The 13,121-nt window shown below is 43.8% G+C and overlaps 1 protein-coding gene across 1 annotated transcript in view; it reads right to left on the bottom strand.

Moving 5' to 3' along the window:
• The window catches only part of UBE3C (ubiquitin protein ligase E3C), a 108,068-nt gene extending 95,946 nt beyond the window's left edge, over window positions 1–12,122 (bottom strand). The window contains exons 1-3 of the mRNA XM_088445422.1: window positions 11,485–12,122; window positions 9,846–9,997; window positions 7,882–8,069 (exon numbers count right to left, since the gene is read on the bottom strand). Coding sequence (XP_088301548.1) covers window positions 7,882–8,069; window positions 9,846–9,997; window positions 11,485–11,776 — 632 coding nt within the window. The 5' untranslated portion in view covers window positions 11,777–12,122. The remainder of the gene's footprint in view (window positions 1–7,881; window positions 8,070–9,845; window positions 9,998–11,484) is intronic.
• Between the last annotated feature and the right edge of the window lie 999 nt (window positions 12,123–13,121).

The raw sequence follows: 13,121 nt of genomic DNA, 5'->3' as shown, positions 1-13,121 counted from the left end.
CTGGTCTAGATTAAGCAGAGACAAATTATGGTTCTTTAGCTATTGTGTAACTACAAACTCCTGCATGCCCTGAAAACCTCATGATGTGACTATAGGTTCCACAGCAGCTGGCGAGCCACAGGTTGCTTACTCCTGATCTAGAATATGCATGTTCAGCCCATCTGAGAACTGTAGTTAAATGCAGACAAGGATATATAGGCAGCTCACAAGCGGTCGTTTGACGAACCAATCAACATTAAAAAGCCTCTGAATTGAAACGTCTCCTGATAAAGCCGCAAATGAATAGAGCAGCTAAGTAGACTAAGACTTGTAATGCACTTTAAAGATTAGTGGAATCAATAGTGCAGACCTGACATGCCCTGGGGAGCCACAACATATATTGGTTGTTTGTAGCTATGGGAAAACCAAGGTTAAATTGACTTCTAAATTGAATCAAACACTACATCTTGGTGTTACTTTGTAAAAGAGTCTAGATTTTTTAGCGTGACATTTGCCTATGAAACACAATCATCAGCATACTTGTTCGGTAAGTGACATGCCAACACGTAGAGTTCCCTCATTTGCCCACTTGACATAAAAAAGGAAAAAAAAAATCAATAGCAGAATAAGTAGAAATAAATTATTTGAAAGCTGTAACAATTTATTTAAAAAGAAAAAAAAACCCATCATTTTACAAGTAAATCGCAGACAAATAACCTTGAGATCTAATTCAATTGCAAAAAGCCCAATTGATTAGGCAGCAGTTGTGTGTTTATACCAATACATAACCAGACTGGAATACAGAAGACGGCTGACGGCTAACAATTTCCCTTGTAAACACAGATGTGTCCTCATACATCTAGCTTCCTTGCGCGCTAAACAGCCCTTCTAGTCGTGCTATGCCGTGGTGTGACTCGGTAGCGCCGAGCGTCTTTACGTGCAACTTTTTACCTTCAAATGTATCATTCACACAGCGATGCGAACAGTGGCTTGACTGTGACTGGAGGTGGCTTCCCATTGGAAGCGCCACCTGCCAGTCACGCTGAAGACAAGCAGCCCCAACCACCTGTGCTCAACCATGGATCTCTCTAAAACCTGAACTTTTGGGGTACCTTGAGGACCGCTTTTGGGAACCTATGGCCTAGATGCATGCTCACATCCCTGTTTGTACGTATAACGTGGGCTTGAATGATGGACAGGCTTTTATAATAATAAATTTTTATAGTAGCACCGAGGTACATTATAAATATTTATAAAGGTCATACACCCAATGTCATGCTCTGAAATCCACATTTTCTATCCTTTCATATCATGCCAATATCTATCCTTCTCTCCTAGTCATTGCTTACCACAGTTTCCATCACAATGAATGATATGTTGGGGTTTACATACAAATTAAAGCTAGCAGACCGCATGCTACACACGCTCTGTAACTACAATGACCCCCAGAGAATCATACTGTAAGCATAGGACTTGTGCATTCACTAATGTCATATTTGGCACTGTGCTTTGAGTAGTTTCAAAGATCTCAAGATGTTATCAATAATATATGTTGTAATTAAATATAATGATCTGCATTACTGTTCATTTGGATGGCGTTCCAGCACAAAATCATTGCGACAGAAAAAGGAAAGTTTATCACCCTGCAATATACAGTCTCAGTAGGGTCACTCCGGCCCTCTGAGGTTCTCTCCCTCTAACACAGACTAACTGGACCCCTCCAGACCAGCTCTTAAACTTTTATGTCCTGTGAAACAGATTAATATTAGGAATCGACTTCAGGACCAATGATTTACTTTTTAATTAACAATTTCCTCTTTTTGCTATTTGTAGTGTTATTATTTGTAATAACAGGCAGTACTCCCACTTTATGGCACCATCTTAAAATAAATACCAAAACTGGGGAGGAAGTGAGAGTAGCGATATAATGAGGTTGACACATTTGAATAAATTTGAAACTACATTTATGCCATGCATGGTTGGAATTATAAATGTGGAGGCGGGTAGTATTAAGATGAAGCCCTGTATATGAGTTGTTGCTAAACACCTAAATAGAAATCTTGTGCGAGACAACGGCTGCTTCGCAGGTAGCTGCGCACTCATTCCAGCGTACTCTATACGCAGACAGGCAACACGTTGACTATTGATGAAACACATCACATGATTGCATCCTAGGAACAGGCTTTTATTTCTATTGAGAGCGGATAGGTGTATTTTATACACATATGCCGGCCACTCTTAGCATAACATAAAAAGCAGTAATGTTTAGTATACTCACAGAAAAACACACTTGAACATGAAGCGGGTATCATACAGTAACGTAACTGCATAGTTTCTATTCAAGGTACAAAAATGTTTTTCACAAGAATCTTATGATCTTACTTCTCACTTCCTGCTTTAACGATATTATCGTATATACTCGAGTATAAGTCGACCCGAATATAAACCGAGGTACCTACTTTTACCACAAAAAACTGGGAAAACTTACTGACTCGAGTATAAGCCTAGGGTGGGAAATGGCAGCAGCTGGTAGTGTACCCAGTAGTAATTCCCCCTGGTTGTGACCAAAGTAGTAATCCCTCCTGGTAGTGCCGCCAGTGGTAATCCTCCCTTTCAGTGCCTCCAGTAGTAATCCCCCCCTTTTAGTGCCCCCAGTGGTAATCCCCCCCTTTAGTGCCCCCAGTAGTAATCCACCCCTGGCAGTACCCCCAGTGGTAATCCCCTCTTTTAGTGCCCCCTGTAGTAATCCCCCCCTGGTAGTGCCCCCTGTAGTAATCCCCCTGTGGTAGTTCCCCCAGTGGTAATCCCCCCTTTTAGTGCCCCCTGTAGTAATCACCTCCTGGTAGTGCCCCCTGTAGTAATCGCCCCCTGGTAGCGCCCCCTGTAGTAATCGCCCCCTGGTAGTGCCCCCTGTAGTCCCCCCCCCCCCCCAGTAGAGAGAGACGTAATAAGAATAATAATTAAAAAAAAAAAATCACTTACCTGAAACTCCCGCTCCTGGTCCCGCCGCTAACAGCTCCTCCGGCCGCTTTGCATGGGAGCAGCAGCAGCCGATGAGAGTCTGACAGACTCTCAGCGGCTGCTGATTACAGCAAACACGCAGCTGCCGGCTCCGGCGGCTGTGTGTTTGTGCTGTGTAGCGCTGACCAAACTCCGTCCGGTCAGCGCTACACTTCACTCAAGTATAAGCCGAGGGGGTACTTTTTCAGCACAAAAAATGTGCTGAAAAACTCGGCTTATACTCGAGTATATACGGTAGTACAGAAAAAAAGAAGCCAACAGCCCTAATCGAAGGATGACAGCTTCCCTGACATCTTACTTCCTGACAGCAATAAACATCAGTCGCCCAAGACAGACCCTAATGAGATTGCTGCGGTGTTGTTAGCATTATGGCTGAAACAGATTCACATCAATGCCTTGTTGAACTGAACTTCAGTTTTACGGTCTCTCTACCCTGATGAACAGGACGTCACTTGTAATCACTCAGGTATATCTACTGAAGTACAACATCCATTGGAGTTCTCCAACTCATTACCCATGTAACACAATCCATTGTTAGCCAACAAGCTGCACATGACTATCCCACCAATGGCAAGATCTATGGAACATATCATGTAGGGCAGCAAAATGATGATGCCTGTTCAGTGCTCCTCGGCTGGTGACATGCCCACAATTGGCCACATAATAAAAAACACACTGAAAAATGCCTGTACCTCTGGTATGCAGAGGAGACACATTCAGTAACTGAAGACATGTAAAAGTAAAAAAAAAGTCAGCTACCACAGCTCTTTGAGCAAAGGGAAGAAAAAAAAATACACTTTTAAATACTGTAAACTCAACCATGTTATTTGCTTAATTGTGCCTAACACAGGAGAAGAAATATATTTTATATATTATTTGAAGTAATGCCTCTCTTCAGGCTTTGAGCAACATTGCAGAGTTGTGGCTGAAATCTCTGCCTGTACGGAGCATGTTCAGGTCTGAGAATGACAGGTGACATCACAATATGCTGGCAATGATACAATGATATATTAGCACATCTCATTAAGATTGATAGGTCAGTGTGAGTATTAATAGGTTTTGCAGACAGATGCCTTCATTACATTGTGACATGCAACCAGATAAAGCCACTTAAACCAGGAGCTATAACATAGCTTTCGCACTCTTCTAGTAAAGGAAAAGTGTATGACTGCCTACCTACGTACCGGTATATATAGTTTATTTAAGGTTTCTTTAAGCACTGGTAAAACACTGTGCATTCTTGATGTTTACCTATAATGTGCTTACAAAACAAATTGCATTTTTGCTGAAACCATGTACTACTATTCCAAGGATCACAAGTTCTCAAACTCTGGCCCTGATTCAGAGCCGGACGCTCTGACAGAGCGCTCGCACTGAATCAGGGCCGTCCTTCTTGATTTTTAGAGCGGCCTCCTGGCCGCTCGTATAGCTGTGGGTGACCACCCACAGCTATAGCGAGCGGCCAGGAAGATGGTCGCGATGGTCAAGACCATCGCGACCATCGGGTTTGCGACGAGACCCTTGCCGCAAGCCCTGGAGTGCTTTCGGCTCAAACAGAGCCGAAAGCACTCCCACTGACATCACTTGTGATGTCAGTGGGGCCGGCCCCAGAAGGTAGGCGTTCCCATGGGAACGCCTCCGTCTGGACAGCCACGCCCACCAAAGGGGGCGTGCTGTCACTCAACATCGACAGCACACCCCCTTTGGTACAAGACCCGGAGCGACGGTTTGCCCGTCGCTATCCGGGTCTCGCACATGCGCATGACGGAGCCGGCTCCGTCGTACGCATGCGCACTGGGCCACCAATGACCCGCTTGCGAGCGCTCACGAACGGGTCTGAATCAGGCCCTCTGTCCTTAGGACCCCAAACAGTGCATATTTTCTAGGTCTCTTCACAGAATCACAAATGAAATTATTAGCTCCACCTGTGCATCTTTTAAAATATGTCAGTGAGTAAGGAATACACCTGTGCACCTGCTGGGTGACCTACAAAACGTGAACTGTTTGGGGTCCTGAGGACAGAGTTTGAGAACCATTGCCATAGATCATTACCTTTGTCTAATCCACAACAGTTACATTTGCTGTTGCCGTGTTACACAAATATGAAATGTATGGAGGCACATTTTCTGAACATCAGAAACAAAGTTTGTTATGTTTTACAGCAAAATATAGGTAATCTAAAATGCAATGCAGTTTGCCAGTGCAGTCGAGCTACACCTGACCATTCTGCCGTGTTTGAAGTACGTTGAATGAAGATCATTGCATTAAGATTAAGGGGGAGATGTAATAAGCTTGGAGAGTGATAAAGTGGAGAGAGATAAAGTACCAGCCAATCAGCTCCTAACTGCAACGTTAAAGGCTTTGGGCCTGATTCAGACCCACTCGCGAGCGGCTGTCCGCTCGCAAGTGGGTCGATGGTCTGCACTGCGCATGCGCACGACGGAGGGAGCTCCGTCGTGCACATGCGCGGGACGCGACGAGCGAAGGACTTTCCTTCGCTCGTTGTGTCTGATCAAAGGGTGCGTGCTGTCGATGTTGATTGACAGCACACCCCCTTTGGTGGGCGTGCCGGGGGCGTGCCTGCGAGACGGAGGCGTTCCCAAGGGAACGCCTACCGTCAGAAGCCGACCCCACTGACATCACTAGTGATGTCAGTGGGAGTGATTTTGGCTCTGATAGAGCCAAAATCACTCCTGGCCCTGCGGTTGAAAAACTCAACCGCAGGCTTCTGGTCGCAGTGGCGATAGTCGTGATGGTCAAGACCATCGCGACCATCATCCTGCACGCTCGTATATGCTGTGGGTGGTGACCCACAGCTATACGAGCGTCCAGGAGGACGCTCCATATTTATGGAGGTGGGCCCTGATTCAGAGCGAGCGCTCTGGTCAGAGCGTCCGGCTCTGAATCAGGGCCTTTGTTTGAAAAATGACAGTTAGTAGCTGATTGGTTGGTACTTTCTCTCCACTTTATTACTCTCCAAGGCTTAGTACATCGGCCCCTAAGGGAGATAAAAAATAAATTAACCAAAAAAGGGAAGGTCATTCTTTACCCCTACAGAGCCACCTCACACAGAATCTAAAGAACGTCGGACCTCCCAGATTGCTCCCAAACAGAATGTATTCTAAGTAATACCCCTTTTCCACTAGTTTGCTGGGTGGCACCTGGGATGATGCTCACGCGCCCATCCCGGGAGCGATCCGGCTGAGACCTAGGCGGCCCGACTAATGCCGTTAGCGCACTAATGCTCATTGGTGTTACGAGAAGAACTAGCGCTTGGAGAGGATATAATCTCCAAAGGCCGGCTCTTCCTATGCAGAGAATGGGACCCGGGTTACCCGTTCACACTGCTTCACGAGTCAGGTTGAAATCGCGTTCAACCCTGCTCGTGACCAGGGTTAAAATGCTGGGTCACTCGACCCGGCTTGTGTCATCCCTGCCCTTTCACACAGCAAAAACCCAGGTTATTGCTGGCAGTGGAAAAGGGGTATAAGGTGCCACTCATGCTGTGACTTCTTCCATAAAATGCTGATTTATTTAGTTTCTAAACTTAATGCAGCCCACGCCCCTCCTCCACCAATGTAATTCCATTAACAGGAACACTTCCTGCACATGCCTGGATCATCTTTGTCATGCCTCAGTGATCCCACCCATTATCTATATATTAATAGCAGAAGAACGACTTTTATGGAGTAACATATTTCTATGATGCCATTGTCTGAGGATGGCACGTTATATACCAAATTAAAAGTCTTGGTCCATAGATTTGCAGAAAAATATTGGCGTTGTAATTGGTTGCTTTGTTTACAGTTATGCGGCAAAATGTCCACCCGCCATTTACAATGCATCACCATTGTGCTCTGGAAAATGTGAGTTACTGAACTCTCCCTGTGCACCTGCTGGGTGACCTGGAACATGTGACCTGTTGGGCAGTCTGGAAACTGTGTCAGTTATTTGCAGCCACATATCAGCGGGGACCTCAATCACCAACTGCTGTGTTATTTCATTATTCACATTGTTTATACTAAACCTGCCTAGAGGCTGGCCCATTAGCTTAATTTGGCCAATAATGACATGTCATTTTTGGGGTGAAAAGTGCAAAGTGCAGAAAAATGGGTTAATTGATGTGGGACAGGTATATGGGGGTGCTGTATGAGTGGGATAGGTGTATTTAAGATTGCAGATGGGCGTTAGAGGTGTATTTTGAAGGTTTTTTAAAAGTGGTTTAAAATGAACCAAATATATACTTATATCCATTTTTATGCTCCCCCAATTTAAATAGAACATTTATTTTGCAAGAAAACACTTGCTTTCTTTTATTATTTGACTGTTGTCATTTCCACCTCACCTTTGTGACTCTTCAAGTGGGGAAGGCAAGGTCATATCTATCTATCTACTTTATCTATAGCATCCAAGAGTGGTGCATACAGTGAATATACTGAAGTGGAATAAACATTTTCAGGGAAAATTATGCAATGTTGTAAAATGTGAAAGCAAGCAGTGGAAATACGCTGGTCAAAATGGTGCAAGGACTACGCCATAATGGCCCTTAAACAGAGTGAGGTAATGGCGGGAAAACCTAGTAGATGTAATTTTAAATGCTTTTGTGGCTAAAACATAAGAACACAAGTCATGCTGCAAACAGAACATCTCTGAATGTAGGAATAGATCATCACGCGTAGGTGGTATGGTGTTGTGTTTGACTCATGTACCCCTTATGTACAATATAGAATGGAAATGGCATAACATTTTTACAAAGCAATACATTATGGGCAGGCCTCAAATGTATTACAATAAGCATGTGCTACACAGGCTTCTCCATAATGAAAGTACATCTCCGTTCAAGTATCCGGAAGACGAAGATCTGGTAGTCTGACCACTTACCTGACTTTTGGGACCATCATGCGATGCTGCACCATTAGTGTGTGGCAGATTGAGGCCATCAGAGTGAAGACCTCCTCGCTGGCGGAGTCTCTCCAGACCATGTTGAGCAGGGTGTTTGTCTGGTGTTTAGTATCCAGTCTCTTTAGGCACTCTTCTGTGATATATTGCACGGATATCTTGCCATCACCCTAGGGGAAAAAGTGATATTCAATATATGCTTATGCTTCTGTATTTTAACAGATGCATACAACATGTGAAAACAAGGGATGAAAGCACTGAACTTTTTTGCTTAACTGGTTTTGGTAAGCAAGCAGGCTACCTTCACCAGACACTAGGAGGACAAGAGAAGAAAATGCAGATCTGCCAAAGAAAACCGCCCACAAATGACACATACATGCTATGGAAATGGCCTTGGAAGGCACATGTTTCTCATACAGTTGTAAAATTATTGGTGTCAGCATACCTGCTAGCCTGTGTCAGGACTGTCTTAATGGGATCTGACTGAGGTCCAAAAACTAAGCATAGCCATTAAAGCTACTGTGCAAATCACCTGCACCACCTCTGTGTACAAGTTAACACAGAGTTAATTTCTGCAAAGCAAGACTGACAGGCTGTCAGTCTCTCCATCTCTAGCTAGTTATGCCAATAGTTGAAATAAACCAAAAAAATATATAAATATTGATGTTATTACTAGTTACGGTTACTACTACAACGCAAGCATATTCCGTTGTCCTTTACAATTGGCAACAAACAGTAATAAAACAAAACTGGGTAATACCAGTGTGGCAGTATCACCAGAGGTGGCACTGGTGAGCAGCAGATTCTGAGTGGGGCAGGGGAGATCTGCCCACACAGACTAGAAAAGCATTGTGGGAAGATGCCTAATTGCTGCCTTGTGGATAGAGCTCAGGTGTGGGCTGATGAGAAGGCAGACCAGTCAGGCTGCTGTGGGAAACAGTCTATGTGGGACTATGGCAGCCAGAGTGCCCAGTGAAGCTAAGCGAGCCATTGGGGGCCAGGAGGCCTGTGTCTGGACCTTGCAGGAGGCAAGGCGGGACCACAAACTCTCAGACTGTGTGACAAGAAAGCAGTGAAGCTGCAGGCTGAAGAAACCAGGGCCTAAATCTGTAGGATACAGGGAAGGCCACCCAGACTGTATTTGTGTAGCTGTGGCAGCCAAGCCAAGCTAGGCTGGAGCCGGTGATAGACCTGCAAGAAGCAGGCAGAAACTTTGTTGGCAGACTAGCTGCACCACGATAGAGACGGCTCAAGAAGTGAGTTAGATGCCCTAAACAGGGGCTAGGTTGTTTATTATTTTCTGTTCCTTTGTGTTAAACCTGTTTTTCCCTGCTGGAAGTACAGCACCATCTCATTTATTTTACTTGAAAGCTGTGTGTGGACCCTCATTAAGCACCTAAACACTGCACCAATCCACTCTCTGCCGAGCTAATTACCCCCAAGATATCACACCAGACAGACAAAGAGGTAAAGCTTACAATCTATGGGGAAATAGGAAATTAAAAGGTCATGTGTGAATTATGCATTTTTAGATCTGCTGTATCTGTGTGTACACAAGCATCCACCATGATCTGGACTCTAGCTTGCAAATCTACCATAAAAAATTTGTATCTGGAAAGAGCTATCAGAGCATAAGCAGATATAATTAATCAATCTCGTAATGTTGAGTGTATAATTGCAGACAGTAGCATCGGGATATGTTGGCATGGCAAAATAACTACTGCAAACAATCTATACAGCTCTTTTTATTCCCCTATATGAGCCGATAAGTCACCAATTACATGAAAAACGAGTGTCCACACCAATCGTATCTATGTGTACACAGCTCAAGTTAAAACGTTTCTTTTAGTTTTTGTTTTGTTAAAATAACCCTGAATGGTCCCCTGTCATCATTGGGGAAAACAGATCAATTAAGGAGAATTGTTTATTAGGACTGAAGAGCTTACAATCGTGGTGACCATCTTGCTGATATCTTCGTCCTCATCTTCAGAATCACTATTTAGTTCTTGCTGGTTTGTAGCAGAAGATACTGGTAACTGTGAGAGAAAAGTCTGAAGTACTCTTAAGTACAAAAGCATTCCCTCTTCTGACAAAGTGCCTGGAATGAAACAGCAATGCCATACATTGTGACACTATTGTATTTAATAACACAACTAAATAAAGTTCAATTCTAAATTATTGAGAGACTACTGGTTACAGTGTAGAAAATGTAATGTTACGCATGAGGATGTTCCTACTTCTAAAAATCTGTAAATATCCACACAAAAAGGGTATAAACTTAAATCCCCTTTAGGATGGGTTATTTCTGCGCATTGGGCTCTGTGTAACCAGCGAGCTGCTATACAGTCAGATAGGCACCCGTACCTAAATAAATATACACACAGTCTGAAAACTAATGAATGTAGCGCTCAGCCTAACCTTGTGGGAGTATCTTAGTGGTATGTGTTGGACCCTTCAGGGGGTGTTATTGGAATATGGGAAGAGGGTTGGTGTTATTATGCACGTCCTGGTGGTGACATAATGATGTACAAATGGAAATTAAAAATAAAAATATATCTTTACTTAATGAAGAAATGAACAACTGTATATCACACTAATGTATACAACACTGAAAAATACAAAATAATGGTACATTGATGAGGATAAAAACAGAGAGATATATGTATATATAACACCAATAAATCTTCTTAGCTTAAGAGTAAATTGTGGATGTGTATATTGTCCACTTAAATCATACTGCTGGAGCTTGTTGGAACAGGCTCCTGTATGGGCAATATGTATAGCAATGAATCAAAAAGGGAAAACTCCAAGGTGATCAGAACACTGTCATGTTCAAACAGATTGCGGTGACCCGCTTATCTGTTGGTGGAATGTCACACACAGAAAAAAAGGGAGCGGTACCGTTGGTTAAAAACCTTTTGAGTGCTGCCTGGGGTGATCTTCTCAGGAACGGGGAGCTGGGATGCTGGGACAGTGGAGAGGGCCTCCTGGCTTGACGTTCTACCCTTCGGACGGGGCACCCGGCTGTGTGCCTGTGGTCAGACGCACACTGGGTCCCGTAACTCGGAGGGGGCTAGCCAGTGCTTTGGGAGGAGATGTTCCAGCTAGAGGCTCGTTGGAACCGGTGGCCGGGCACCACCTTCTAATCGGAGACTCACCTCAGTACTGTTTGCCAAATATCCACTCCCCTTACTTGCCGGCTCGACGTCCGAGTGCCATCTTCCTCGATCTCTGTTGCTTCTGGGTTCCTGGTCATGTGATCGCGGCTCAGTGAAAATAAAAAAGTGAGCCGACTTGTTACATTTCTATGCAGACTTCTCGCAGTGTTCTTAATGCTTGGAGGTTTGTGTTTTGGTGTAACCTCAACGCGTTTCAGCCGTCTCTTCCCTTCTTCTAGGAGGTGCTGTTAAATCCCCCTTAACAGCGAATAACCCAAATATATAATTGTATACCAGGCATTTACTTGCATCCCAAGCTACATTACTACTATAGGTCATCCCCAAAAATTAGACAATTTTGCAACTTGCACAGAGAAAAATAAAGATATATAAATACCACAGAAAATATATACTATTTACTACATACCTAAGTATGTTTCCCCAACTGTCAGCACAAAATAAAAAAGCCAGGGAGCCGGGTCACATTTCAGTGGGCACTGGCGTTTTTCACCTAGCAGCGCACTCAGATAGCGTTCATACGGGAAAGCATTGTGTACATCCGCCAGCGCTGGAATGATTAAGTGGAAGATCTGGTCTGTGTAAGGTGCAGCCAGGAACTCTCTGGTAAAAGCGGAGAACACATGTTGCCTGGAAGAAGGAAAAGCACAAAAAACACAGGGAATATGGTAAGGATCTGCAGTGAGAATGTATTCATGCATTCTTCAGAATCAACAGAAATGCATAAATGTGAACACAAAACTTGATATAGATCTATATTATAGCTCTGCTGCATCAATAAGGTAGAAATGGTCTGCCAATGTTTGTGCAGTACTCGGTACGTGCAGGAATGATTGCTGGATGCTTATGTCAATGTGTTTTGTCCCTAGCAGTTGGGGACTTTCTCAAGACAGAATACTTGAAAACTTAAGGTGCGTATCCACTAGCAGATAGTGAAACAACAGTACGATTACAACATTGTAATCATAGTCGTTCCTCTTTCCCTCCCTCATCACATGGTCAATCTGTCGTTATCGGCAGACTGACCAGCATTGTTCAGGCGATGATTGAAGTCGGAAACGACCAGCGGGAGTGCGCATCGCTGGTCGTTTCTGACATTTTCATGCCCGATTAGTGCAAGATTAATGAGCAATTGAATGATAACGTTATCGTTCATTTCGGCAAGTGGATACCTACCTTAATACAGTATGGATATTATTAAGTTGTTGTATCTGTTGTTTAGTTAGTGCCCAGACGGGCTAGGATTTATTTTTATTATTTATTTCTGTTTTTATACTGCACAATAAAAACCAGCTGCTGCTAGCTTGCATGAAAAACTGGACTGGTGTGCCGTCTCCTGGCTGTTGTGTGTTTGGAGGTGTCCATTTACCCAGGAGTGGGTCCTCCTACCCTGATCTTATTACCCAAAAAAAAAAATAAAAAAAAAATTGTGTATATATATATATATATATATATATTTTTTTTTTTATATTTATTTTTTTCTCTTACTCGGGAGAGACACTGGTGAATTTTATTTTTTTTCACACCCACAGTGACAGTGATGGTGTATCCAGGACAAATAGTCTTGGGTATACAGAAAGGTTATTTTGGACAAATAATCATGTAGTTGTACAAAAGAGATGGACATGAAGTGCCAAAAATATTAAGCTTACTCTACTTGAGTGGTGGCATCTTCTTGGGTAAAGAGGGCAAAGGCCCATTCCGTTTGGATAAATTACCATCTGCTGAACTCAAGGGGCGATTCAATTGTTTGGGTGCCACCCGCTAGGCGTCTATACAAACAGTTGCCCAACGGACTAATTCAATTGCTGCTCCTTTCAGATGCCTAACACTGTGGGGGGAGACATTTCTTCTCAAAGCCTCCTTAGGCTGTGTGCCAAGTCTGTTTTTGGGGGCGCCCAAATGGAGGTTTGGGTGCACTAACAACTTCTTTAGATTGGTTTAGCTGCTGTGCGCGGCTAAACCCGGTGCTTGTAGCTGCGATTAATACTAATGGGCACCCGAATGGAGAACCAATTGAATTGCTCCGTATAGGTGCCCAGCAGG

Source organism: Taudactylus pleione, unplaced genomic scaffold (genome assembly GCF_031769625.1).
Source record: "Taudactylus pleione unplaced genomic scaffold, aTauple2 ptg000380l, whole genome shotgun sequence".
Lineage (NCBI taxonomy): Eukaryota > Metazoa > Chordata > Amphibia > Anura > Myobatrachidae > Taudactylus > Taudactylus pleione.
Note: the sequence above shows the minus strand (reverse complement) of the source record. Positions and strands in the feature narration are given on the sequence as shown.